The 25,706-nt window shown below is 39.0% G+C and overlaps 1 protein-coding gene across 3 annotated transcripts in view; it reads left to right on the plus strand.

The window, feature by feature from the left end:
* The window catches only part of CLCN5 (chloride voltage-gated channel 5), a 182,177-nt gene that overhangs the window by 129,067 nt on the left and 27,404 nt on the right, over positions 1-25,706 (plus strand). Inside the window, exons 3-4 of one of the 3 annotated variants that reach the window (XM_043570841.1) lie at positions 8,188-8,334; positions 25,496-25,647. In XM_043570841.1, coding sequence (XP_043426776.1) covers positions 8,188-8,334; positions 25,496-25,647 — 299 coding nt within the window. Of the gene's footprint in view, positions 1-8,187; positions 8,335-14,978; positions 15,988-20,750; positions 23,112-25,495; positions 25,648-25,706 lie in introns of those variants that run through there. The other 2 variants (XM_043570842.1, XM_043570843.1) reach the window with 2 other exon arrangements.

Raw genomic sequence — 25,706 nt, forward strand, 5'->3', positions numbered from 1 at the left:
GCTCTGAGCTGTCAGCACAGAGCCCAATGCGAGGCTCCAACTCATGAACCATGACATCATGACCTGAGCCAAAGTCAGATGCTTAACTGACTGAGCCACCCAGGTGCCCCTAGGATTGTGTTAATGTTTTATTTTTAATAACATGATAATACTTGTAGCTTGGTAGATTCTATAATGCCTCTCAAGTTTTTCTTCCTCTTGCATTTTTTCTTTTCCACTTTGGCAGCATCTGGCATATATTACACAACATGCCATGTGCAGGTCAACAGATATTTTTGTGGGGTAAAAATAAGAAATAAGAAAGTGTATTGCTTCTTTGTGCTTGTTAGCTTTGGAATGTGTGATATACTTTTATATATTCATTGAAGGGCCATATGTATTAGCCCACCCATTGGTTTACACATTTGTTTTTTCCAAGTGGGCTAATTGAGATGGAAATATTAATTTATATAAACCAACATATGTCTCTGTCACTAGTAAAACAAGATGTCAGTATGGTATACCATAAACTAGTACCATCCCCTGCCACACACACCTGGCTCTTTCAGTACAGCCTTCAGAAATATGTACCCCTCCTCCTTCCCAAATCCCCTACATTTAAACAGGAAGTAGCGAACTACCTTCCTAGCCCTTTACCCCTCTGTCTTCCAGCCCACTGCTGCTGTATGTACCTCTTAAAATCATGTTTTTATCATGTTGCTCCTCAAAAACCATAGTGACCCCATTGACTTACCAGGTCCTTCATGATGTATCTCCATCCATTTGCTCACAAACAGCTACCCTGTCTTCTAGGCAAGCACAAATGCCAGCCTCATTCTCATCTCAAGCCTTTGATCATTTTTTTTCCTGGGCCTGGAATACCCTCTCTCCTCCATGAAGCCTTCTCTGGCTTACAGTCTCCTCTCCCTTTTCTGAATGCCAATTGTACTTTCATTCTAGCAGTTTAGCACTTAGCTATGGTGCAAATTGCATTATGTGAAAGTTTTCTCCCCAACTATATCATAAATTCCTTGAGAGTATTGAAAAGGTAACTAATGTTTTTTTTTGTATCCCCAGTTCCCTACCATCACAGTGCAAGGCATAGATTTATTGAGCACCAGCCATATAAATATGTTGGTTGGCCATTAACTCTTCCTCCCCAACTGGAATCCTCCTTAATAAGGATTTATTGAACACCTACTCTGGAACAACACTAGAGTTGCTGGGACAACAGAAATGAGAAGGGCTTGGTGTAGTCACAAGACTTAAGTGGTAGAGATTATGTAATTAACATAGATACCTCAACAAAGGAGGTGTTGAGGGAAAAGCCTATTTGAGCTGGTCCTAGATGGATTGAATGGGATTTAATCAGGCTGAAAAGAGGATGGAGGACTGGATGGGATTCCAGATAGAGTATCTGGCTTAAGCAAAGGCATGGGGGTGTAAAAGTGGCTTATATGGAGTATAATAAATTTGTGGCAGAGGATACGTCTGTCTGGGTAGATGGGATCTAAATTTGATAGGGCTCAGAATGCCTTGCAGAGAAATTTAAACTTGACCCTATAGACACATGTACCCCAATGTTTATAGCAGCGCTTTCAACAATAGCCAAATTATGGAAAGAGCCTAAATGCCTGTCAACTGATGAATGGATAAACACAATGGACCTGTTTATATACACAATGGAATACCACTTGGCAATGAGAAAGAATGAAATCCTGCCATTTGCAGCAACGTGGATGGAACTAGAAGGTATTATGCTGAGTGAAATAAGTCAGTCAGAGAAGGGCAGATATCATATGTTTTCACTCATATGTGGATCTTGAGAAACTTAACCGAAGACCATGGGGGAAGGGAAGAGGAAAAAATAGTTACAAACAGAGAGGGAGGGAGGCAAACCACAAGACTCTTAAATACAGATAACAAACTGAGGGTGGGTGGGGGGTGGGGGAGAGGGAAAATGGGTAATGGGCATTGAGGAGGGCACTTGTTGGGATGAGCACTGGGTGTTGTATGGAAACCAATTTTTTTTTTTATATTTAGTCATACCTAGTTAGGTATATATTTTTAATTTTTTTTCAATATATGAAATTTATTGTCAAATTGGTTTCCATACAGCACCCAGTGCTCATCCCAAAAGGTGCCCTCCTCAATACCCATCAGCCACCCTCCCCTCCCTCCCACCCCCCATCAACCCTCAGTTTGTTCTCAGTTTTTAAGAGTCTCTTATGCTTTGGCAACTTAACATAAACCCATGGGGGAGGGGAAGGAAAAAAAGAAAAAAAAAGAGTTTAGAGTGGGAGAGAGCCAAAGCATAAGAGACTCTTATGTAAACCAATTTGACAATAAATTATATTAAAAAATAAACTTGACCCTATAGGCATTGGGGAACCAGCTTTATTATTTTAAGCAAGAAAGTGGCAGAACGCACTAAAAGTGCCTTTAAGCTGAAAGTGTGAAGCTGTGTAACACAAATATCAACCAAACATTTCTCCTTAATTGCCCTCCTCCCCAACCCTCCATTATATGACAAGCCCTATATGCAATCTACTAATTGGGATAATATATAAAATCTCCTTACTTTGTTCCTGCCCTACCCTAAATTCTGGCTGATCTCAGGTTTGTGGCCATCTAGAGGTTTGATTTATTCCAGACGTGCCATTTTCTGGACTGACATGTCATAGTGAAGTCACAAACTTGTGGAAAGACCACTGGGCTTGGAGTTTAACTGCATGTGGGTTTGAATCTCAACTGTAAGGAATTTATTTCCTCATTATTCTGCTGCTTTAACTTTTTTTTCTCTTGAACTTTTTTTAAAGTTTATTTTATTTGAGAGAGGGAGAGAGGAAGGGGGAGAGAGAGAGAGAGAGAGAGAGAGAGAGAGAGAGCGAGCAAGAGAGAATCCCAAGCAGGCTCCACACTGTCAGCTCAGAGCCCAACAGGGGGCTTGAACCCACAAACCATGATATCATGACCTGAGCTGAAATCAAGAGTCGGATGCTTAAACAAGTGAGCCACCTAGGCGCCCCTCTCTTGAAGTTTTTTTTTTAATGCTTACTCATTTTTTGAGATAGAAAGAGTGTGAGTAGGGGAGGGGCAGAGAGAAAGGGAGAGACACAGAATTGGAAGCAGGCTCCAGGCTCTGAACTGTCAGCACAGAGCCAGACGCAGGGTTGGAACCCACGAACTGTGAGATCATGACATGAGCTGAAGTTGGACACTTGGCCGAATGAGCCACCCAGGAGCCCCTTGAAGTTTTTTATATCTGCAAAATAAAACCAATGGCTCTACCAGAATGGATTATCCATAGGCAAGTATCACTTTTGAGTTTTAGTAACTGCTTATTTCCTTTGTTGAACTCCTATTTTTAGCATCTATTTTGCTTGACTTGCTACTTCTAATTTTCTTTTGTTGACCCTTTATTCCTATGTACTTATTAAGGAAGCACTTTATAACCCAAACAGTGAAGCAGATAGCTGCTCCAGGAAATGTTTAGAATGAGGCAGCTCAATTTAGCTGGATTCTTCTGTGTCAGTGGGTTACAGGAAGGAGTTTGTAAGGTCCCTATGGGTAAACTGAAAAGTTTTCCAGCTTCTCCTTTGTGAGTCTTCATCCTGTAGTGTCATCATTTTGTTTTAATGAATTCCCAGAACAATAGGTACACCCATCTGAAAATATGACTACAGGACATATTCCAAATCCAGACATAAATTATTTTTGGACTCCCTATACTTTTTCTTCCTATGATTTTTGTGGCTAATGTAGAGTTGCTGGCACTATGTATTTTACCTCATTTCCTGAATGAAACATGTAAGCAGTGGAGAGAGAGGGAAAGGATTCTGCATCATTTTGTAACTTTTCTTGATTTTTTTCAGTGCTAGTCACTGTATGGACTTCATGGGAATTTAATAAATTTAAACAGAAAGAAAACCTCTTGAGTTGTGCTACCATATTGGCCTGAGTTCTTCTCATAAGCTAAAATGATGCTTGTTTTTAGCTAAGATTTCTAGAAATCAGAATACCTACTCTTGAGATAAAGTGCTTTTGGTGGGTTTGTTGAATGTAGTAAATCCAGAGCTAGACAAATATTAACTACAAATATGGACTCTGATGCCAACCTGCATTTTAGAAGGAAAGTTGAGGTGGAGGGTGAGGGCAGGGAACATGTCTTGTGTGGATTTTGTGATTTGCATTTAAGTTGATGTTGTTTCTGCTGTATTTTTAATTTTCATCCTGTTGAGTTTGAAGTAGCAACAGAAGTGTCAGGGTAGAGTTCTTGGGAATTCAGGACTAGAGCTTGAGGTAGAGATAAGAGCTAGAGTTAGTAGGCTTTTTTAAAGAATCAAATAAAATAAATCAGATTAAGGTGGAGAAGGATCTGTGATCTCAGCCAGATACAGAGCAAAGTATAGGGGCTCTTTTTCTTCTTAAATAAAAAGTAAAACACTTATTCCTGGATGACACGAGGGAAGACCGAAGTTGAGGATTTCCTCTGTGTTGTCAGTAGTAGGAAAAAAACTGCTAAGGATCCTGTGGTGGGTCAGTTTCCCTAGAAGCAGAAACTGAGACAAGGCATTCTGTGTAAGCATGTTGTTGTGGGAATGCTCAAAGAAGGGGAATGAAGGAAACAGGTAGAGCAGGGGAAGGGGAAAGAGTCCAGTGAGGATGAAGGATTGGCGAGCAGCAGTGAAGGAGCTCAGCTAAGGCCATAGAACATGGATTCTTAGTACCCTAGTACCTATTTGATCCACATAACAAAGTTAGAATTTGTGTAGCTAAGGAAATGGTTTCATGATCAGTCATTTTGTACATTATTAGTACCTTTGCATAAATGACCCTACCTTCTCTACTTGACCATTTGTCACCACACAAGCATGGCAATGTGTGGAGAACTTACTGTTCCTGTATGTACAGACTTCAAGCTGTTTGTGCATATTAAGGGAGGAGACTGGGAATGCATTTGTTTTCTTTATATTTGTTCTTATCCATAAGTGATGGCAAGTTTCCCTTGGGATATCTGTTCTCTTGGTTTCAACCAACACCTTGATGTTGATAACTCTCAAATCTTTGTCTCTCAATCTTCATCTCATCTGACCATCTCGCATCATATTTGTGTCTGTCCCATGATGATTTGTACACAATAGGTGGCTCATAAATGTCACTCACACTTCAGTCAAGCTGGTCTCTATTACACATGAGGTATTAGGAAGTTGAACACATGATTTAGAGCTTAACTTTTTAAAAAATATTAACTGGGAAAATAGCCTCTCTGAGTTTGTTTCCTCGGGTGCACTAGGAGTGATAATGCCACAGCATAGGAACATTGGAAAAGTTAAGTGAAAGAATTCAGTTTAAGCACATAGCCCAATGCCTAAAAATTGATAAGTACCTGGTAAATGTTGGTTCTTTATCCTTTTCGCTCAATGTTTAAAATATTTAATTTATCTGTTCCAATTTTCCAGCCCTATTGCTTAATTTATCCCATCTGATTTTTCCACATTCATTACACATAATTCAGATAACCTAAAGTAAGAAGTTTCTTAAAAGAATTGGAATACCTCAAAAGGAATATTGTTTGCCAAATCCAAAAGAACTATGCTGACTATGATTTTGGATCAAGATCTCATCAAAAAAATGGGAGGAGGGGGCAGGGCTAGGTGAAGTAAAGTTGACTCTAATGTTTTTTAAAATCAACATACTAAAATTTTTTGAGTAAAATTTATAATCTGAGGATTCACATTTAGGGTGTAGGAAATGTTTAATCTTTAATATTACATTCTTCAGCAGAGAACAACATTAAATGACATAACATGCCTCTTCATTTCTGAGCATCTGCATTGTGTTATGAGCTCTGGGAGAATCAGAGCCATAAGATAATGTTTCTCTACTCCTAAATGGATAGAACATTTCTCAGTAGTGATGTCTAGTTTTTATTTCCATTGATTACTTGTGAACTCCCATGAGTTTTGTACACCTATCCTCATTTGGTCTGCTCTTTTGCATGGTTCTCAAAAAACTGCTATCGGCAGTTATAGCAGATATCAACTGCTATCAACTACATGGTAAGGGTAGAGGAACATTACATCTGAGGGGTAATTGAATATACTAAATGGTTTGCATGTCTATATTGTCCAAGTAAGAACATGAAAGAAAACATAAGAATAAGTGGTAACCCTGATTAGACATTTTTCCAAAGAAGACCTACAGATGGCCAACAGACATATGAAAAGATGCTCAACATCACTGATCATCACGGAAATGCAAATCAAAACCACAATGAGATATTACATCACATCACTCAGAATGTCTAGTATCAAAAACCAAAAAGGCAAGAAATAATAAGTGTGGAGAGGATGTGGAGAAAAGGGAACTCTAGTGCACTATTGGTGGGAATGTAAATTGGTGCAGTCACTGTGGAAAACAGTATGGGCGTTCCTTAATTAAAAATAGGAATAACATATAATCCAGTAATTCCACTATTGGGTATTTACTTAAAGAAAATGAAAACACTAATTTGAAAAAGCTATATGTACCCCTATGTTTATTGCAGTATTATTTACAGTAGCTAAGATATGGAAGCAACCCAAGTGTCCATTGACAGATGAATGGATAAAGAAGATGTGGTATATATACATAATGGAATATTATTCAGCCATAACAAATAATGAGCTCTTGCCATTTCAACAACATGGATGGACCTAGAGGATATTCTGCTAAGTGAAATAAGACAGAGAAAGACAAATACCATATTATTTGTCTTATGTGTGGAATCTAAAAAACAAAAACAGACTCAAATAAAAAAACAGATGGTTGCCAGAAGGGACGAGGGTTGGGCAAGATAGGTGAAGGGGATTAAGAGGTACAAACTTCCAGTTATACAGTAAATAAGTCACAGAGATAGAAAGTACGGCATAGGTAATAGCGTCAATAATATTGTAATAATGTTGTATGGTGATAGTGACTACACTCATTTGGTGAGCACTGAATGATGTATAGAATTGTTGAATCACTGTGTTGTACACCTGAAACTAATATAACATTGTATGTCAACTATATTCAACAATAAAAAAAAATAGAATAAGAAGTAACTCAATGGGAATGCAAGCTGGTGCAGCCACTCTGGAAAACAGTATGGAGGCTCCTCAAAAAACTAAAAATAGAACTACCCTATGACCCAGCAATTTCACTACTAGGCATTTATCCATGGGATACAGGGGTGCTGTTTCGAAGGGACACATGCTCCACCATGTTAATAGCAGCACTATCAACAATAGCCAAAGTATGGAAAGAGCCTAAATGTCCATTGATGGATGAATGGATAAAGAAGATGTGGTATATATATACAATGGAGTATTACTTGGCAATCAAAAAGAATGAAATCGTGCCATTTGCAATTACTTGGATGGAACTGGAGGGTATTATGCTAAGCGAAATTAGTCCATCAGAGAAAGACAAATATCATAAGACTTCACTCATATGAGGACTTTAAGAGACAAAACAGATGAATGTAAGGGAACGGAAACAATATAAAAACAGGGAGGGGGACAAAACATAAGATACTCGTAAATATGGAGAACAAACAGAGTTACTGGAAGCGTTGAGGGATAGGCTAAATGGGTAAGGGGCACTAAGGAATCTACTCCTGAAATCATTGTTGCACTATATGTTAACTAATTTGGATGTAAATTTTTTAAAAAAAATTAAAATAAAAGAAATAAAAAGAAGTAACGCAAAAGGTGGAAACTAACTAAATGTCCATCAACTGAATAATGGATAAACAAAATATGGTATATCCATACGATGGTATTATTCAGTCTGAAAATGAAATAAAGTACTGATACATGCCAGAACATGGATGAGCCTTCAAAACATTATAAGTGAAAGAAGCCAGACACAAAAAGCCACAATTTATATATGATTATATGAAATACCTGGAATTGGCAGATCATTGAGACAGAAAGAGAATAGCAATTGTAAGGGGTTGGGGGTTAGGAGGGAGTTATGTTTACTGGGTACAGAGTTTCTGTTTGTGATGATGAAAAATTTCTGGAAATAGAGTGATAATTGCAAAACATTGTAAATGAAGCTACTGAATTGTCTAGTTTCAAATGGTTGAAATGATAAATTTTATGTGTAGTTGCCACAATGAAAAAAAAAGATAAGCTTGAAGGTCATTGTAATGAGCCTCTTGTTTTTCTTTCTGCACAGGGGCCATGGATAACAGAGGCTTTCAGCAGGGGAGTTTCAATAGCTTCCGGAGCAGCTCCAGTGATGAAGACTTGATGGACATACCAGGGACAGCTATGGATTTTTCCATGAGAGATGATGTTCCTCCCTTAGATGGGGAAATAGAAGGTATCATTACTGTTGATGACAGTTTTTCTTTTTAAAAATTATTTTTAATGTACATACAGTAAAATTTATTTTCTGGTACAATCTTAAGAGTTTTAACACATGCATAGATTTTTGTAACCACCACCACTGACAGGATACAGAACAGTTCAGCACCCTCAAAGAATTCCCTCCTTCCCCTTTGCAGCCAGACTTCTTCCACCCCCAATCCCTGGTAACCACTGATCTTTCTCTGTTCCTGTATTTTTGTTTTTTCTTTTCTAGAATGTCATGCATGGAGTCACATAGTATGTCACCTTTGAGACTGACTTCGCTACTCAGCTTAAGGCCTTGGAGATTAATTAAAGTTGTTCATTCCTTTTTTCTTGCTCAGTAGTGTAGCCTGAAGTGGGATCACTGGGTCATGTGGTAAATGTATGTTGAACTTTATAAGAAACTGCCAAACCATTTTCCAGAGTAGCTGTAACCATTTTATATCTGAACTAGCTGTGTAATGAGAGTTCCACTTGTTCCCCATATTCAACAGCTCTTGGTATTTCCAGTAATTTTTATTTTAGCCATTCTAATAGGTGTTATCCCATCATGGTTTTGTTTTAATTTCCCTAATGACTTCTGATATGGAACATCCTTTCATGCGCTTATTTGCTAACCTCATATCCTGTTTGATGAAGTGTCTGTTCAAATCTGTTCCCTCTTTGGGACACCTGGGTGGCTCAATTGGATGACCCACTGACTTCAGCTCAGGTCATGATCTCACAGTTCATACGTTCGAGCCCCACGTTGGGCTCTGTGCTGGCAGCTCAGAGCCTGGAGTGTGCTTCCGATCTTGTGTCTTCCTCTCTCTCTGCCCCTCCCCCTGCTTGCAGTCTGCTCTCTCTTTGTCTCAAAAATAAATAAACATTTAAAAAAATTTTTTTAAAAATCTGTTCCCTCTTTCATAATTGGGTTTTTATTATTGGGCATGCATTCATATAATAAGAATTCCCTTCATCTATTATTTGGTTAGCCAGTACCATCATTCTTTTTGATAACTCCATATAATTTCATGATAGAGCTGCCAGAATTTACGTAATCAAGTTTCTATTGATGCACATTTCCGTTGTTTTCAATCTTTTGCTATTACAAACAATACTGCAGTGTGTGTGTGTTTATTCTTTAAGTATATTAGAGCATTTCTGTAGCATGAGTGTGTGAGTGCTATTTGACCACAGCCTTGCTGGTGCTGAATAGTCAAATTCTTTTTTCACCTTTACAATAGGATAGGCAAAATAAATAAATAAAGAAATATTCATTATTGTTTTAATTTTTACTTTTTTAAATTAGTGAAGTTGAACATATTTTTGTAGGTTTACTAACCCCTTAAATTTCTTTTTCTGGAAGTTTCCTGTTTATGTGATGTTTCTATTTTTCTGATAGGCTGATTATCTTTTCTTAAGTTTTTCTAGGAGCCCTTCATATATTATTATTATGTTTCATCTAATGTAGGTTGAGTGTATCTTTTTCCATTTCTGGTTTTGTTTAAATTTTTTTAAAATCTACAAATATTAAAATTTTTACATAGCCAGATATATCACCCTTTTCTTTTGTGACTTCTGAGTTTCTTGTTGTAATTATAATGGACTTTAATTAATAAATATAATATAATAAATCTATATAATTCCGTAAAACTACTGTCTGATTCTTTAACTGATTGGGATTGCCATTCTCAGCGTAAAGTCAGAGGACAAGAAACTACTGTCAGAATTTATTATTTAGCAAATTTGTATAAGAGGCATATGACATTACAGAAACTTTGCTAGGTTCTGGGAATTAGCAAAGATTTAAGGCACCATCCCTGCCTTCATAAAGTTGATTCTAGCTGACTAAGCAAACATTAAGTACTTATGATAATACCTACCTCTTAGAGTTCTTTTCAGGATTAAATGAAATAGTAACATAAAGTGCTTATAATAGTACCTGGCATGGAGCTAATGCTCAATAAAATGTTAGCTGTAATTATTATTGTTATTTTATTTCTGTTATAAGCCTATATTATAAGTGTTATAACTCTTATAAGAACTTAGCAGAAGCATCCTATATGTTTGTGTGTGTCTAGGATTGGAAAAGTTTTCACAGAAAAGGTGTGTTTGAGAAGGGCCTTGAAATATAAGTTATTTGGTAGGAAGAAGAGCATTCCAGACAGGAAGCAAGCTTTTATAGAGATATCAGCAAACACATGATACAGAGGTATAAATAAGCAAAATATAAGCCCAAATAAATAAAGTGGGGCCTTGAATGTCATGCTAGGAAGTTTGAATTAACCTTATTGTCACTGTGAGGACAAACTCCTCCACCCATTCATTCAACAAATACTTTTTGAATACCTGCTATGAAGCAGGCACTTTTATAGGCAGTGGAGATACAGTGGTGGGATTAACATAGATAAGATCCACATTGATCTGAAATTTAAATCTAGTCAGGTAAATGAGTAAGGGAATAGACTACTTAGTTAAGTATCCATTATAATTAGTATGAGGATGGAAAGAAAGTGAAGGACAATAGATGGTAACTGAGGAATACTACTTTAGAAAGGTTAAGAAGTTAGAAAGGTCAGGGAAGGCCTTTCCAAGGAGGTGACCAATTTGGGAAGAACATACCAGTAAGAAATTGTGTAGTAAAGGTGCCTCAAGACAGTAACAGTAGAAGAGAGCCCTTGAATTTATTTTATTTTATTAAAAATTTTTTTTTAACATTTATTTTTTGAGAGACAGAGTGTGAGCGAGGGAGAGGTAGAGAGGAAGTCATAGATTCTGAAACAGGCTCCAGGCACTAAGTCCCATGCGGGGCTTGAACTCACAAACCATGAGATCATGACCTGAACCGAAGTCTGTCACTCAACCGACTGAGCGACCCAGGCACCCCATAGACAGCCCCTGAATTTAAATTTCATAAAAGAAAGGTACTCATGGTTTGATATTTAATGGTTTTTCATATTTGCCTATTTCTGTGAAAGGGACTTGTATTTGTATATCACTTCCACTTATGTGTAGTTAAAACCCTCGTGAGTCAGTTATGACAACTACTAGCCCAAGTGAAGTGGTCAGTCCATAAACTGAAGCTGGTCACATCTTTTTGGGGGGGAGTGGGGGAAGATAAGTATTTTTCTCAATTCTCATTTTTTTATTATTACTTTTTAATATAATTTATTGTCAAATTGGAAGCTGGCCGCTTCTAATAAGCCTTCCGGCTAATCCAGATTATTGCTTCTGATTGAAAATAATACCATATAGCATCCATATCACCAAAGTGCTTTTTGTGTTCACATTGCTCTCAATAAATGATGGAGGCAAGTGAGTGTCTATTATTCCTATTTAATAGACATGAAAGCTGAGGCGGGCAAGATTTTGACATTGCTTGTGACTATAGAATGTGTTTTTCCAGGAGTAGTCCTTCACCACTTCTCATTTGCCTGTACAGGAGAATTACTGCTTGTGATTTACAAGGTCTGACCATAAAGCGACAAAGGTGTTTTCTATGAGCCACACACAAAAATCAGTCCATTTACTGTCCTCTGTAGTGATATCATTTTCTTGCATAGCTTTTTAATTGTTCTTATTTTATTTAATGTTTTCACATGTGGTTTCCTAACATACACAACAACAACAACAGAAAAAAAGGTCATAAAGTCCTTGATGTCAGTGGTGAGACTGTGCATAAACTACTAACATTTTGTACCAGGCACAATAGCACGTACTAAAAAGATTAGTTAAAAGGAGCTTGAAAGGCAGTAGAAGTGGTTCTTGTTTTCCAGATGGCTAGAGGGATTGATTTATGAGGAATGAGTAAATAAATTATGCATGGCGTGGTTAAATGCATCTGAGGTAGTATTATAGCAGTCTGTAAATGAGAAGAAACATAAACATGGAGGTCTCAAAGAAGGGGAGAGGGAGGAAAAGAGGAAAAAGGATTTAAGTAATAAGAAAAATTTCAGAGCTGTTCTCATAGTCCATCTGTTCTCACTTGCCTGCCTCTGCAGCCTGGATGTTATGGTCGGCAATTCATTCATTCAGCCATTCAATTATTCAGTATTTATGGAACACCCAGATAGGAATGCAGCGCTGTGCAGTTTTAGTAATGCTTATCAGTTCCCTTGTTTCCCTCACCCCCTTGTCTTTCTACCTCACATGCCTGGCTACTCCTCTCTGACTGAGTGAGGACACAGGTAAAGGCACAGACGCATGAGAGAGCCTTTTCTAATCATGAAACAGAGTCTTGCGCATCTGAGTTCTGAGGCTCCCGGGACAGAATGACTGACAGTTGGAGCAGGAGGGAGGATAGCAGGGGATAGGGCGGGAGATCTAGTTAGAAATCTGGGTGATATCTAGACTGTCTGTGCTTCTGGACCTTTTCTTGTAACCAAGGAGTCATCAAATAATTTAAAAGCAGAGGAATGATATGATCAGAGTGGTGCTTTAGGGAATTTATGGCTGTGTGGAGGATGGATTCAGGGGAGGAGTGGGTTGGAGACTGGAAGACCAGTTAAACTGTTATTTTTTTAAAAAAAAAATCTATGTAAAAGATCAAACGGCCTGTATTAAGACAACAGGAATGGAGAGGAAGGAATAACTTTTGGAGGAATTTCAAAAGCGGGCTTGGTAGGTCCAATTAGATATGGGGAATAACCTAGAAGAGTCACAGATGACTTCAAAGCCCAGGTGGAGTATGAGGGCAGGCCGAGTCCCCCTCGTGTGGGGGAACATGCCCACACCACCCCTGCAAGCCTCGGCATAACCTCCCAATGTCCCAGGGAAGGAAAAATGTCATTTACGTTTTTTTAAAAAAAAATTAATGTTTATTTTTAAGAGAGAGAGAGTGCATGCGAGCGAATGTGAGCGGGGGAGGGGCAGAGAGAGAGGGAGACACGGAACCCAAAGCAGGATCCAAGCTATCAGCACAGAGCCCGACACAGGGCTTGAACCCATGCACGAACTGCAAGATCACGACCTGAGCTGTAGTCGGACATGTAACCAACTGAGTCAGGCAGGCACCCTAGAAAAGTGTCTTTTAAAATGAAACACATGGCAGTGTGTGAAATCCACCAGGTAAGCTGTGAAACAGTTGCATTTGTTCTGCCCTGCTGCAAGGAAAGATTATAATATTCCTCCAGAAAGAAATGGAAAACATCTTGGGCTCTGGCTCATGGGCAAACCTGTCAGCACTTCAGTTGACTCAAGCAATTGTGTGGATGGCACAGGGAGAATAAGTAAAGAGAATTTGGGATCTATCACCCTCATAATGCTATAACTTGCCTAAACACTTAGCCTGGGAGAATATCAATTGTCACTGCTGCTTTTTGAGCTGGAAAAAAAAAAGTGGCCTGTATCCAAAGCTCCATGGGGCACATAAACCACACCAGTTTTATATGCTGAAGCCTCCAAATGAGGCTTATTATGATGTCCACAGGCTTTACAGGTTTCCTTTAGGGTACTTGATAGGAAAATACCTAGTCAGATTTTAGAACCTGTGTCGCTTTATCTCTCCCCATTTATTTACTGGTATTTGTGTCTTATCTAAAATACATGCTTTATGCAGATACACAGTTTTTACCTAATATCCCATCCAGGATACCACATTGCATTTAGTCTTTATGTCTCTTTGGTCTCCTCTTGGCTGTGATGGCTTCTTAGACTTCCTTTGTTTTTGATGACCTTGACAGCTGTTTTTTCAGTAGCCTTTAAATTTCATTGCATACCTGTGTCCTTTTTTCCCCAGTTTCAGTGAGAGATAATTGATAGACATCACTATGTAAGTTTAAGGCTTACAGCATCATGGTTTGATTTATGTATACTGTGAAATGATTACCACAGTGGGTTTAGTTAAAATCCATCATCTCATATAGATACAATCAAAAGAAAACGACATCTCCTTGGGATAAGAACTCTTAGGATTTACTCTTAACAACTGTCCTATATATCATACAGCAGTGTTAACTGTTAGCCGTAGTCCATCATGTTGTACATTATATCTTATTTGTTATAACTGTAAGTTTATACCTTTTTGACCACCTTTCTCCAGCTCTCCATCCTCCTACCCACTGCCTCTGGTAATCACACCTCTGATCTCTTTTTCTATGAGTTCTTTCTTTTTTTTTTTTTTTACATTCCCCATGTAAGTGAGATCACAAAGTATTCGTCTTTCTCTGTCTGACTTATTTCACTTAGCATAATGCCCCCAGTGTCCATCCATGCTGTCACAAATGGCAACATTTCCTCATTTTTAAAGGCTAAATAATACTCTATTGTGTATGTATATACCACAATTTCTTTATGCATTCATCATCGATGGGCACTTAGGCTGCTTCTATGTCTTGACTATTAGAAACAATGCTGCAGTGAACATGAGAATGCAGATATCTTTTCGAGTTAGCCATTTTGTATTCCCATCAGGAACAAATGAAGAGTTCCTGTTCCTCCAGATCCTTGTGAATGATTGTATTGTCAGCGTTTTAGATTTTAGCCATTCTAATAGGTGTGTAGTGGTATCTCATTGAATTTGCACTTTCCTGATGACATAGGATGTTAAGCATTTTTACATTTACTCTTTGCCGTCTGTGTATCTTTGGTGAGGCCTAGATGTTTCTATTTAGACCTTTCTTCTTTTCTAATATAGGTGCTTAATGCTGTGAATTTCTCTCTCAGCACTATTTTGGCTGCATCCTACAGATTTTTATATCTTATATTTTCATTTTCATTTACTTCAAAATAGTTTTTAATTTGTCTTGAGACTTCTTTGGCCCATGGGTTACTTAGAAGGGCGTTGTTTAATTTCCAGATATTTGGGCAGTTTCCAGCTATTGCTCTGATTGGTTTCTAGTTTAATTCCATTGTGGATTTATGGAAAATGGCTAGGAGTTGGGCTGTTTAATTTGGGGCTGTTTAAAGTGTAACTGTTTGTGCCAGAGAGTTAAAATTTTGTAGTGTCCTTGTTTTGGTGTCACCTCCTGGTTCTGAGTTTTCTGTAAGTGCAGCTTGTTGAGAGAGATTATGTGGCGTGTAGTTCTCTCAGCTGCCATCTATTGCCATTATACTGGAGCCACTGGTGTGGTGGTAAGGTATGGGAGCAGGTCATTTTATAATTTTCTGTGAAATCTTGGTGTCTGCTGGGCCTGTATCTTGTGGCTGTGACCTTCACAAGGTTTAGTCCAGTGGTATAGTTTTTGTTTTCCCTGCCCCATACTTCTGTTCAGACCACAGCATTCACCATCCATTTCCTGGAAGCCCAGGCCCTTGTTGACTGTTCTTTTTTGTTTCCTTTGGGTGAGATGAGAAGGCTGGCCTCGTGGTGTCTGCTGGAGTGAAAGGAATGCCCTTCCCCCAGCAGGGATGAGGCTCAGGCAAAGTATTTCCCCCTGGAGCATAGTCCTTTGGTGTAGAGAAAGCTCTGGGGTATTTCACAATGATTACTCTTCCCCTCCCCTTGTCAGAGCCAGGAAGGGATATTTCTCTTATCTTCCCTGTGAGAACTTGGTTGGGTTCCCGGAGGTAGAGCCCACAGAAGGGTAAGCCTCAGAGGTTTCTCATGCTCACGCAAGTCTACACACTCAGCATTTCAGCCGTTCCTCAAAGTTGCCATTCAAGTGTCCCTGCCAGTTTATGTTCCCATTGGTTTCTACTTCAGGTAAGCAGATCTCTTTGTGTGTTTTTGGAGAAACCTATCTCTTCAGACTTGGGTGTTTTGGTGGCAGTTTCCCCTACAACCTTAGTTCTCAGAAGGGGCCATGACTTTGCAGTTTGTCCATTTTTTTCTTGTTTTAAGGGTGGGAGTGACAGATCCTAAGCTTTTTACTTGCCAGAGCTGAATCTGGAAGCTCCCCCCACCCACCCTTTTTCTCAATTAGTGAAACCACTTTGGTCCCCTCTTGAAGGGAAAAAAATTTCAGAGACCCTTTGGCAGTACTATAATCCAGAGTGGATTATTTTTAACCTTACTTTGTTCTGATTTATAACATGGGGTAAAAGGGTTGCTGTAACGTCTTAGGAGTGTTTTTGGGGTCTGTGGCTAGCAGGTACTCCACAGATACTGTGGCCATGTTGGTACAGCTATAGTTAGCCATATGCCAGAAGTGATGGGTCCCAGGTTGTAGTATACTTCACAGGTGAGCTTCTTTCTTTTCTAGGGATTGTAGTGCCATTTTATGATCCTGCCAGAAGAATGAAATCAAAATACCATTTGGAATCCCTCAAAGCTTAAGAAGTGTTCTCAAAAGTCATTCAGTACAATGTATTAGTGACCAAAAAAATCATTGCTAAAATGATAGAGTATCAGAGTTGGAAGGGACCTTAAAAATCATACTTGCTAATCTTCCCTCATTTTACAGACAACCTGAAACCTGAAACCCACAGAGATTAAGGCAATTGCCCAAGGTGATACAACTAGTGATTTGTGGAGTAGGGTTAGAATCTGTACCTTCTCACTGCTGGACAACAGGGCTAATGGCAAAGACTTTCTTTGCATTGTCTTTCATTTAACAACTTTGTAAGCCATCTTCCTCACGGTGTTTTCCTCCTGGTGTTCTCCAGAAACTGTCACCTGCTTTGTTTCTAAATACTCCAGTGATCTGCCTCTCAGAATGAAAGTTTGCCCGTTGCAATGTCCGGTCTCTACTCTTCTGGCTGTGTTCTCATTCTTTTTCTTTTTAGCCATCACTATGTAACACAGAGATACACCTCACTATTGAAGATTCCAACAACACATGTGTATATAAAATGTGAAAGGCTCCCCTATACTAAGCATTCCAGAGATAACCCCTCAAACTAATTCAATGTGACCCTGTCAATGCTTTTTCTATCCAGTTAACGCATAAGCACACAATTAAAAAAAATTCTACTTAATGATTCTGTGACTTTTTTCACATAATGTGTTTGAGAGACTTTACTATTTCAGTACACATCAGTTTACTCCTTCCCGTGAGCTATTCCCCCCTTACCAGACTCCTTCACTGTTGTCAGGTTTTCACTACTACTAACAGTGCTGCAGTGAATAACACACATACATTAGTGTGTACAGGTACCAGTGTTTCTTTGAGAGCAGTTCCTAGATTTTATATATCTAACTCATTATTTCTGTCCATGACATCACATTATTTCCATGAGTCCAAGACGAATCTCCTAATTGGTATTTCTTCTTGAAGCTTTTGACCCTGCCAAAGAATAATTGCTAATCTCTTGTCCCCAACTTCGTTTTGGAGATTAATAGGTAGAAACCAATGCAGACTCGGTAGAGAAGAACTGGAGAACTGCTGCTTATAGAACAATAATTACAAGTTATTACACAGGATTGTGCTACCCAGCGGGTTATGCATTTTAGGGCAGCGTCTCCCTACCCATTACATTCCCCAGTCCTTTTGTCAATCCCATAAATGTGTAAATTTGAAAAGGAAAGAGTGAAGAGCGAGTAATAGAGCTGAGGGATGTTTTCTTTATATCGACAACCCCCTCAGCAACTTTGTCAAATCCAGCCCCTCTATTTCCAGTTCTACATTAATTTTAGTAGCATTCTAGTCCAGCAAGAGTCTGCAGATACCAAGCCATAATCCACATGCTATTTTTCCTAATTTTTGTTATGTCTGGTAGTTAGCACCCTGGTTCCAGTGGTAAAGAAGGTGGGTTGCATTCAGAACTTCCAGATTAGAGCAGATGCTGGGAGTAGGAGGCATAAAAGGGACACCCCGAAGCAAATGTCTACAACCCAGTGGGGATAGAGCTGTATCCGTTGGGAAACGAGTCCAAAGGTGGTCTTAGAATCTAGATTCATGCTTGGCTCTTAAGTCTTTTTCCCTATCCCTTGCTGCCATGCCCCATCTTCCTGTATACTTCTCAGAATCCTCAAACTTAGTTTTGTAGATTTGCAGTTTTTGCAGTCCTATTACCTGCATCTCTCACCACCCCTCATACTGTCTAGCTTTCAGCAGAGTTGAGATAGAGAGGTTCCTCTTAGTTGTCCTTCCTACTTCTTAGACAACTTTAAGTTGTCTTTCTTTCTGCAAACAGAAACCAAAGCAGTCAGTCCTTAAATGAAATGTGTGCAAAACAACACAGGCACTGACGAGTGATATTGGATGTCTGATGCAGTGCTTGGCAGTATCCTGCAGCGTCCTGATGTTTCAGCTGATGAATCAGGGGAACATTCAGAAGCTTCTAGGGGATGGTTGGCAGGGGGAAGAGGCCACAGGAAAAAGGAGTTATTTATCTATAGCTCTGGAAGCATTTCAGTATTTAACAACCAATATGGCTGTACAGATGTGTATCAATGGATAGTTTCCTTGAACATGTGTCCCAGAGACCAAACTAAGACAGTATTTTAAAGCATAGCATGGTCCTGCGGTACTTCCCAGGGCTAAGATGGGAGAGCTGCCCCACCAACATTTGCTTTTCAGCTACTGGGTTTGAGTAAGTTTGAAAGCAAAATAGAAGCAAAATGGAGGCACAAGTTCATAGAAAGGCCCTAATTATTGGGGTTTCAGCTGTAATGTAGTCTCAAACATAGAGATGAATGTAATGTATAAGTGTTCATAACTCTCTGGGAGATCTAGAGTGGATGAACTAATACAAGAAAGGGTAGAGGGTGCAGGTATGGAAGTGAGAAAAGGCATACATTAGGCTGTTAGTACTTGCTGTTGAATGAAGGTAAATTTTAAAAAACCGCTGGATGAATATCTGCTGATGTATGCTAGGTAGAGTGTTGAAGTTCTTGTAGATGTCCTTTCAGCCTTGCAAACATACAACATATCCCTGTAAAAACTGAAATACATTTTTTAAAAAATTGGACTATTTTCAGGTCCTGTGATACGTACCAACAGCCTTGCCTCATTTCTTTGAGTGTTTCTTTCTTTAGGCCGCTTTCTTTAGGCACAATAAGTGTGCCCTCCTGCAGCTGCGCTACCACTAAAGCAGTATTTCAGGGTCTGTGCACGAGGTTTCTCTCTATCCTCTTTCCCCTTGTGTTTTTGTTAGTGTTTAACTCATTCACTTAATCGGTTACTGTTAAGCCCCCCAGGTAAATTTCTAATGGCATATTGGTTAGGGGTTGAAACAAACATTATTCTCAAATTGGAATTTCTTTTCTTGTTTTTTAAGGGGTTGCCTAGTTTTAAGCGTCATGTGAGTTTTAGAAAAAAAAAACCCAACCAACTGTACAGTAGTTTCCATAAAGGGAAATGAACTAAATGCATTCATTTATTATGCCTCCTCATCCAAGCAATGTGCTTCTAAAGACCCATTGTTAAGTTTTTAGACCTAAGTGTAACCTATGGGGAGAGGTGTTTAAACATTGACTTTTTTCTGACTGGTTTTCTGGGTATTTTCCCCAGACTCAAGCAGCACAAATTACCCTTTGGGGGCTTTTAAAAAATTATTCAAATTGAGATCTAATTGTACTTTAACTTGAATCATTTTCCTATCAGAGTATTAAATTGTTTTATATGTAACTTAGAGCACATGATGCCTTCAAAACTTACCCAAGTTAAGTTTTATCTTTATCTTTTTTTTTTTTTTTTTGGTATGGAGGCAAAACTCTAGACTTACTTAAGTACCTCAATATGACATGTTGCATCCTTGTTCAATTTCACTCTTCCTTCCTTGGCAGAGAATTTACACACCAGAAGCTTAACTCTTAATACACTGGTTTTGAAAAGCCTTTTTGGGGGCGCCTGGGTGGCTCAGTCGGTTAAGGGGCCAACTTCAGCTCAGGTCATGATCTCACGGTCGGTGGGTTCGAGCCCCGCGTCAGGCTCTGTGCTGACAGCTCAGAGCCTGGAGCCTGTTTCAGATTCTGTGTCTCCCTCTCTCTCTGACCCTCCCCTGTTCACGCTCTGTCTCTCCCTGTCTCAAAAATAAATAAATGTTAAAAAAATAAATAAATAAAAATAAAAAAAAGAAAGAGTGCAAACAATTTAATCCCTCTCATTGATGAAACCTAAAATAGCTTTAATATCATTGTTATTATTATATGCTAAAATATTTTATTTTTCCTATTATAAAAATTATGATGGATATTTAAAAAATCCTGGCCTATGTTTGTGCCAAATGCCCATTAAGTGGTCTTTCTATACTGAAAGTTTTAAAAACCAACGAATAGAACACCGTATGTTAACTACACTGTAATTAAAATAATAAAAAAAAAAAAAAAACAGGGGCACCTGGGTGGCTCAGTCGGTTGAGCATCCGACTTCAGCTCAGGTCATGATCTCCCAGTTGTGGGTTCGAGCTCCATGTCGGCCTCTGTGCTGACAGCTCAGGGCCTGGAGCCTGCTTCAGATTCGGTGTTTCCCTCCCTTTCTGCCCCTCTGTGGCTCGTGCTCCATCTCTCTCTCTCTCTTTCATAAATAGATAAACATTAAAAAATATTTTTTTAATAAATTAAAAACAAAACAACATTGCAGGAGCCACTGACACTTTTGAAATCAGAAGATGATCTGATCAGCTCTGTGTCCCAGAAAGATAACTCTGTTGTCACCAAATGTTAACCCTATTATTGTGTTTTTACCATAGGCTGCATTAAAAACTGGTCAGCATTTCTTTACCTTATTTTCACAGTAATATTAATTGAACCTACACCTGGCAGTCTGTATAACAAACATATGCTAGAAATTACAAATTTGGCAGAAAAGGGAATTGTAATTAAATATCATTTTAGTACAAGGACTGCATCATAGCTACCAAACCTAGTTTTCAAGGGAAATAAATTTACATGGAATAATAAAGTCACTCCCCTAGAAGCTGTGATGTAACATTTGAAAAATACATGAACTTACATCAGTTATTAGCATGGTACCAGTTCTACCATCCAGTCATTGTACATTGAGGAACTATACATTTTTTAAATACCAAAAAATATAGTATCTTGAAGTGTAAAATAATCTAGTAAGATAATGTAAATCTTATCAGATAATGTAAGTGAATTATGCAGGTGCCTTCAGAAACTATATGTAGGATTCTATTTAATAAAGAATGACTTTGAGGGTCGCCTAGATGGCTTAGTCGGTTATGCATCTGACTCGATTTCAGCTCAGGTCTCTATCTCAGAGTCTTGAGTTCAAGCCCTGCATTGGGCTCTACGCTGGACATGAAGCCTAGTTAAACAAACAAACAAACAAATAAATAAATAAAATAAAGGATGACTTTGAAGGAGGCTTATGAGTTTGGGCATACAATTCTCTTTGAGTAAGATATACACACTTGTCTAAAAGTACAGCTCTATAACATAATTACACTTAAGCCACTATTTGTGGCTTTTGATTTTTAAGCTTTGTAGTTCATTGCCACAACACCATCAGTTGCCACTTCATTTTAATTCTTCTCATTAATGCTAGTTTAGTTCATCAAGGGACTGAGATGTCATGATAATGACAGACGAGACTGAAAGCATACAGATTTCACGAAGTTCCTCACATTTTGTAAGGTTTTGTTGTAATAACATTTCAGGATGCTTTGGGCCCTAAGAATTGATGAGAATGATCACAGCATTTGAAGCCCTCCATTTAGGTCTGATTATTGGAGCACACTGACTGGATTAATGTTTAACAGCGGCTGTCCTGCAGATTCACTAAGGAAGTTGAGAGACGGTGATTTCATTCTTCTTTACTCGACCAGCCTTGTTGCACAGTTAATTAAGACCTGCTGAAGAATAGCCTTAGGAATAGGGCCTGGGAAGGGAAAGCCTTTTAAATAATGCAAATAGAAGAGTGAATTTATTTTCACAGCTGAAATAGCTGGTTTTCCCCAGTTTGGATTAGTGAGATCAGATTTGATGTTGCTGGCTGGGTAGAGAACTAATATAAAGAAACAACTCCTTTTCTGGACCGTAATCTGAGTTTTAAGTTACTACGTGCTATTAAAGAGCTGAGCTTGTAGAGTACATTCACATGCAGTTCCATATTTCATAATTTTCTGTAATTATCATATATACATAGACATATAACACATGTGTACAGTTTAAAGAATGATTATAATATGAACACTCAGTTAACCACCGATCAGATAAAGAAAAATTACCAGCATTCCAGGAGCCCCACCTTCACCATGTGCTCTATCCAGATGGTGACCTCTTCTCTCCTCTGGGTAGCTACTGTCTTTACTTTTGTCATTTTCTTGCTTCTCTTTGTAATGTAGCAACTTATATTTGTATCATAACACGCTATAGTTTAGGTTTGCCTGGTTTTGAACTTATATGAATAGAATTATGTTATGTGCTCTCGTGTCTGGCATCTTTCAGTGTTACACGTCTGAGATTTTCTCTGTGTTTTTGCCATCCAGTGAAATTTCTTTAAAAAGCCTTTTCTATATTTGATCCTCTCCCTTTTTTACTTAGGATCCCTCTAAATGCTTTCAGTTATTCCTCCTTTGCCTTCTTGGATTTTCTGCTAAATAAGGTCTAAAGACTCAAAGTTGTCTGGACCCCAGTTTTGTGAACATATCCGACTGACCCAGTTTGATGGCATTCGTTTAGATGAGACTACATCTTTAAGGCTTCTGTGCCCGGTTAAAAATCTTCCTTTCTCCAAGCTGGTCCAAGGGTCTGGTCACGTGACGCCACCAGTGACATCACATTCTGACCGCGGGGAACACTGGTGGTTCTTTAGGTGGCGTTTGTTCCTGTGAAAGGCAGAGAACGCAGCAAGTGCCCTTCTAAAGCAGTTCATACCGGGGCTCCTTCTGTAAAAGCTCCTCAACCTAAATGACCAAATGCTGGCTGCCAAAGTTATTTCTTCCTTGAGGCAGAAAAAAAGAAAGCTGTGATTGAAGGTAAGCAGACTTGAGCCCAGCCAAGGACCGAAGTGTGACCCCAGGGAGAAGGGGATCTGGAGAATCACAAGCAGTCTGTTGTTGGCTTCTAATCACTGCCTGCTGTTTCAGAGCTGCCTGACAATTTGCGTTTCTAACAGGAGACTATCTACAAAGGAGGAGGATGCAGTGCTCATGTTACCTAGTGATGTAATAGGATTCTTTCTTTCCTGTTAGGAAGCTGTTGCAGATCTTCATTTTGTCTTAATATCCTTAGAGCTGGGGGCCTCATTTGCTATGCAGTGTAACATTATATAGCTATTGGATGCTTTTAAAAATCAGTTTCACAAAATCCTTTTTAAATTTCTCCTGAAAGGAGAGCCCTTAAACCAGAGCAAATTCATTTGGAGCATTAACCTGCTTTAAAAAGTAAATTTCTGTTTGTTTGGTGTCCTGTGTTCATGTCAGCATTTGTCTGGAGAATTGAAACAGCTTGGTGGTTTTTTTTTTCCTTTTTTTTTTTTTTTTTGCCCCTCTCACCATATTTTATTTCCTTTCTGCCCTCATTTCCTATCTGGCTGTTTCCGTCTAAGCTCTCAAACACACAGCATTAATCTTTATCAGTATGCCACTGTCATGATAGGAAATGCTGGGCTGGTGATTCAGCAGCCAACCATTTTACAGCCAGGTAGGCTTGAAGATATGGAAAGGACTTTGGTTAGGGGTTTTAAGATTAACTTGTTAACCTTCTCCACTCCAGCCCCACCCCCACCCTCAATATGATTTAGATTCTGCAGAGCTTTTCCTTTTAAATGTGTGTGTTGCCGATAAAAGGTACACTGAATTAGGTATTCAGAAGACTTAACGATTTGTAAATCAGGTACAACTTGGGAGTTAATTCCCACTCACCCTATGAGAGTGCTGAAGTTGTCTGTAGGAGTTTAGAGTGAAGATGGGGATGCAGATGTGGGGAAATAGGTGGCAGCTTGGGCCTACTTTGGCCTTCTCTACAGAGGGATCCATCACCAAACAGTCTGGGTAAAGCTTTGTCCCTGCCAAGGTTGATGCTGCAAATGTGAGCTTTGGCTGGTTGCATTAAATGATAGCATTACTCTGCATTTTTCCTCAGTGTGCATTTGCATAAATTCCTGAATACTGTTCTACTTTTTGTGTTTAATAGTGAAATACTGTTTCACCAGAGGATGGTGGAAATATTTTGAACAAGTTTGTCAAGCAGTACTGAGTAACCTTGTGTGTGTACAACTTCTGAGTTTTAATACTTCTTGCTCATCCCCACTGTGCAGCGAATAAACCTTGATTCCGCTGATATTTATTGAATCTCGGATATGTGTTAGACATGAGAAGGCAATGATGACTTGGATATGGGGCTGCCCTCAAAGAACTTCCAGTCTAGAAAGGAAGACAAAACATTTGCATAAGTAATTATAACAGAAGCACCAACAGCAAAGCAGATAAAGGACTGTGGTTGGACAAGTGGATATGTTTCTTCCATTGAAAGATCAGGGACAGACATTTCATCACCAAGCCATGCAATGGTCTTTAAATCTCTACTTGTAAGTCTTAGACTGTTCTGACATACTCAGTAAAAGTTTCTGTAAGCCCATTACATTAGGGATCAAAGTCTACCTGTTGAAGAGAAATATGTACATTCTAGCCAGCTTAACTCTTGAAGAGGCTGGCATGCTTTCTTTGGAACTCCCACTCAGGCAAAAGCTACCTCTTAGAATTGAACTACTGCCTTATAAATGTAAAATGGTTTCTGATGTGCTATGTCTACAAAGATCTTTGACCCTTTTGTCTCCCTTCTGTAACAGAAACTGAAATACCTAAGGGGCTCCAAGCTCCTGCATTTTGTTTCATAAATCCTTTCCCACTAAGCTTCAACTCCTGTCAGTTCTCCCTTTGTGCTGTCACGCTCATCTGTCCCTTTCCATTCATACTGCCTTAAGACACTCATCATTTTGTGCCTAGATCACAGAAACTTTCGAATGTGGTGGATGTTCCCACCAGGTGATTATATTGCTTAATGAGCACAACCTAACTATAATCATCTGATAGTTTAAGGACTCACCTTTTGGTACTCAAAAAGGAGGTATTAAAATGTTTAGTGTCCAGGGGCACCTGGGTGGCTCAGTCGATTAAGTGTCTGACTTGATTTCAGCTCAGGTCTTGATCTCATGCTTCGTGAGATCGAGCCCTGTGTGGCAAGGGTTGGGGGTGCTGTCAGTGCAGAGCCTGCTTGGGATTCTCTCTCTCTCTCTCTCTCTCTCTCTCTCTCTGCCCCTCTCCTGCTTGCTTGCTCTCTCTTTCTCTCTCGAAATAAATAAACTTCCAAAAAATATTTAGTGTCTGAGGTACTAATGTCTATTTCCTGTTCAATACAGAGGAAAAGTCATACAATGGTGGAGGAATAGGTTCTTCAAATAGGATGATGGACTTCTTGGAGGAGCCAATCCCTGGTGTGGGGACCTATGATGATTTCAATACAATTGACTGGGTGAGGGAGAAGTCTCGAGACCGGGATAGGCACCGAGAGGTAAGACGAAAGATGGTCCATGTGTAAGTGTTAGAAAACAGCAGGGAAAGAAGTTGAAG

This window comes from Prionailurus bengalensis, chromosome X, assembly GCF_016509475.1.
Source record: "Prionailurus bengalensis isolate Pbe53 chromosome X, Fcat_Pben_1.1_paternal_pri, whole genome shotgun sequence".
Classification (NCBI taxonomy): domain Eukaryota; kingdom Metazoa; phylum Chordata; class Mammalia; order Carnivora; family Felidae; genus Prionailurus; species Prionailurus bengalensis.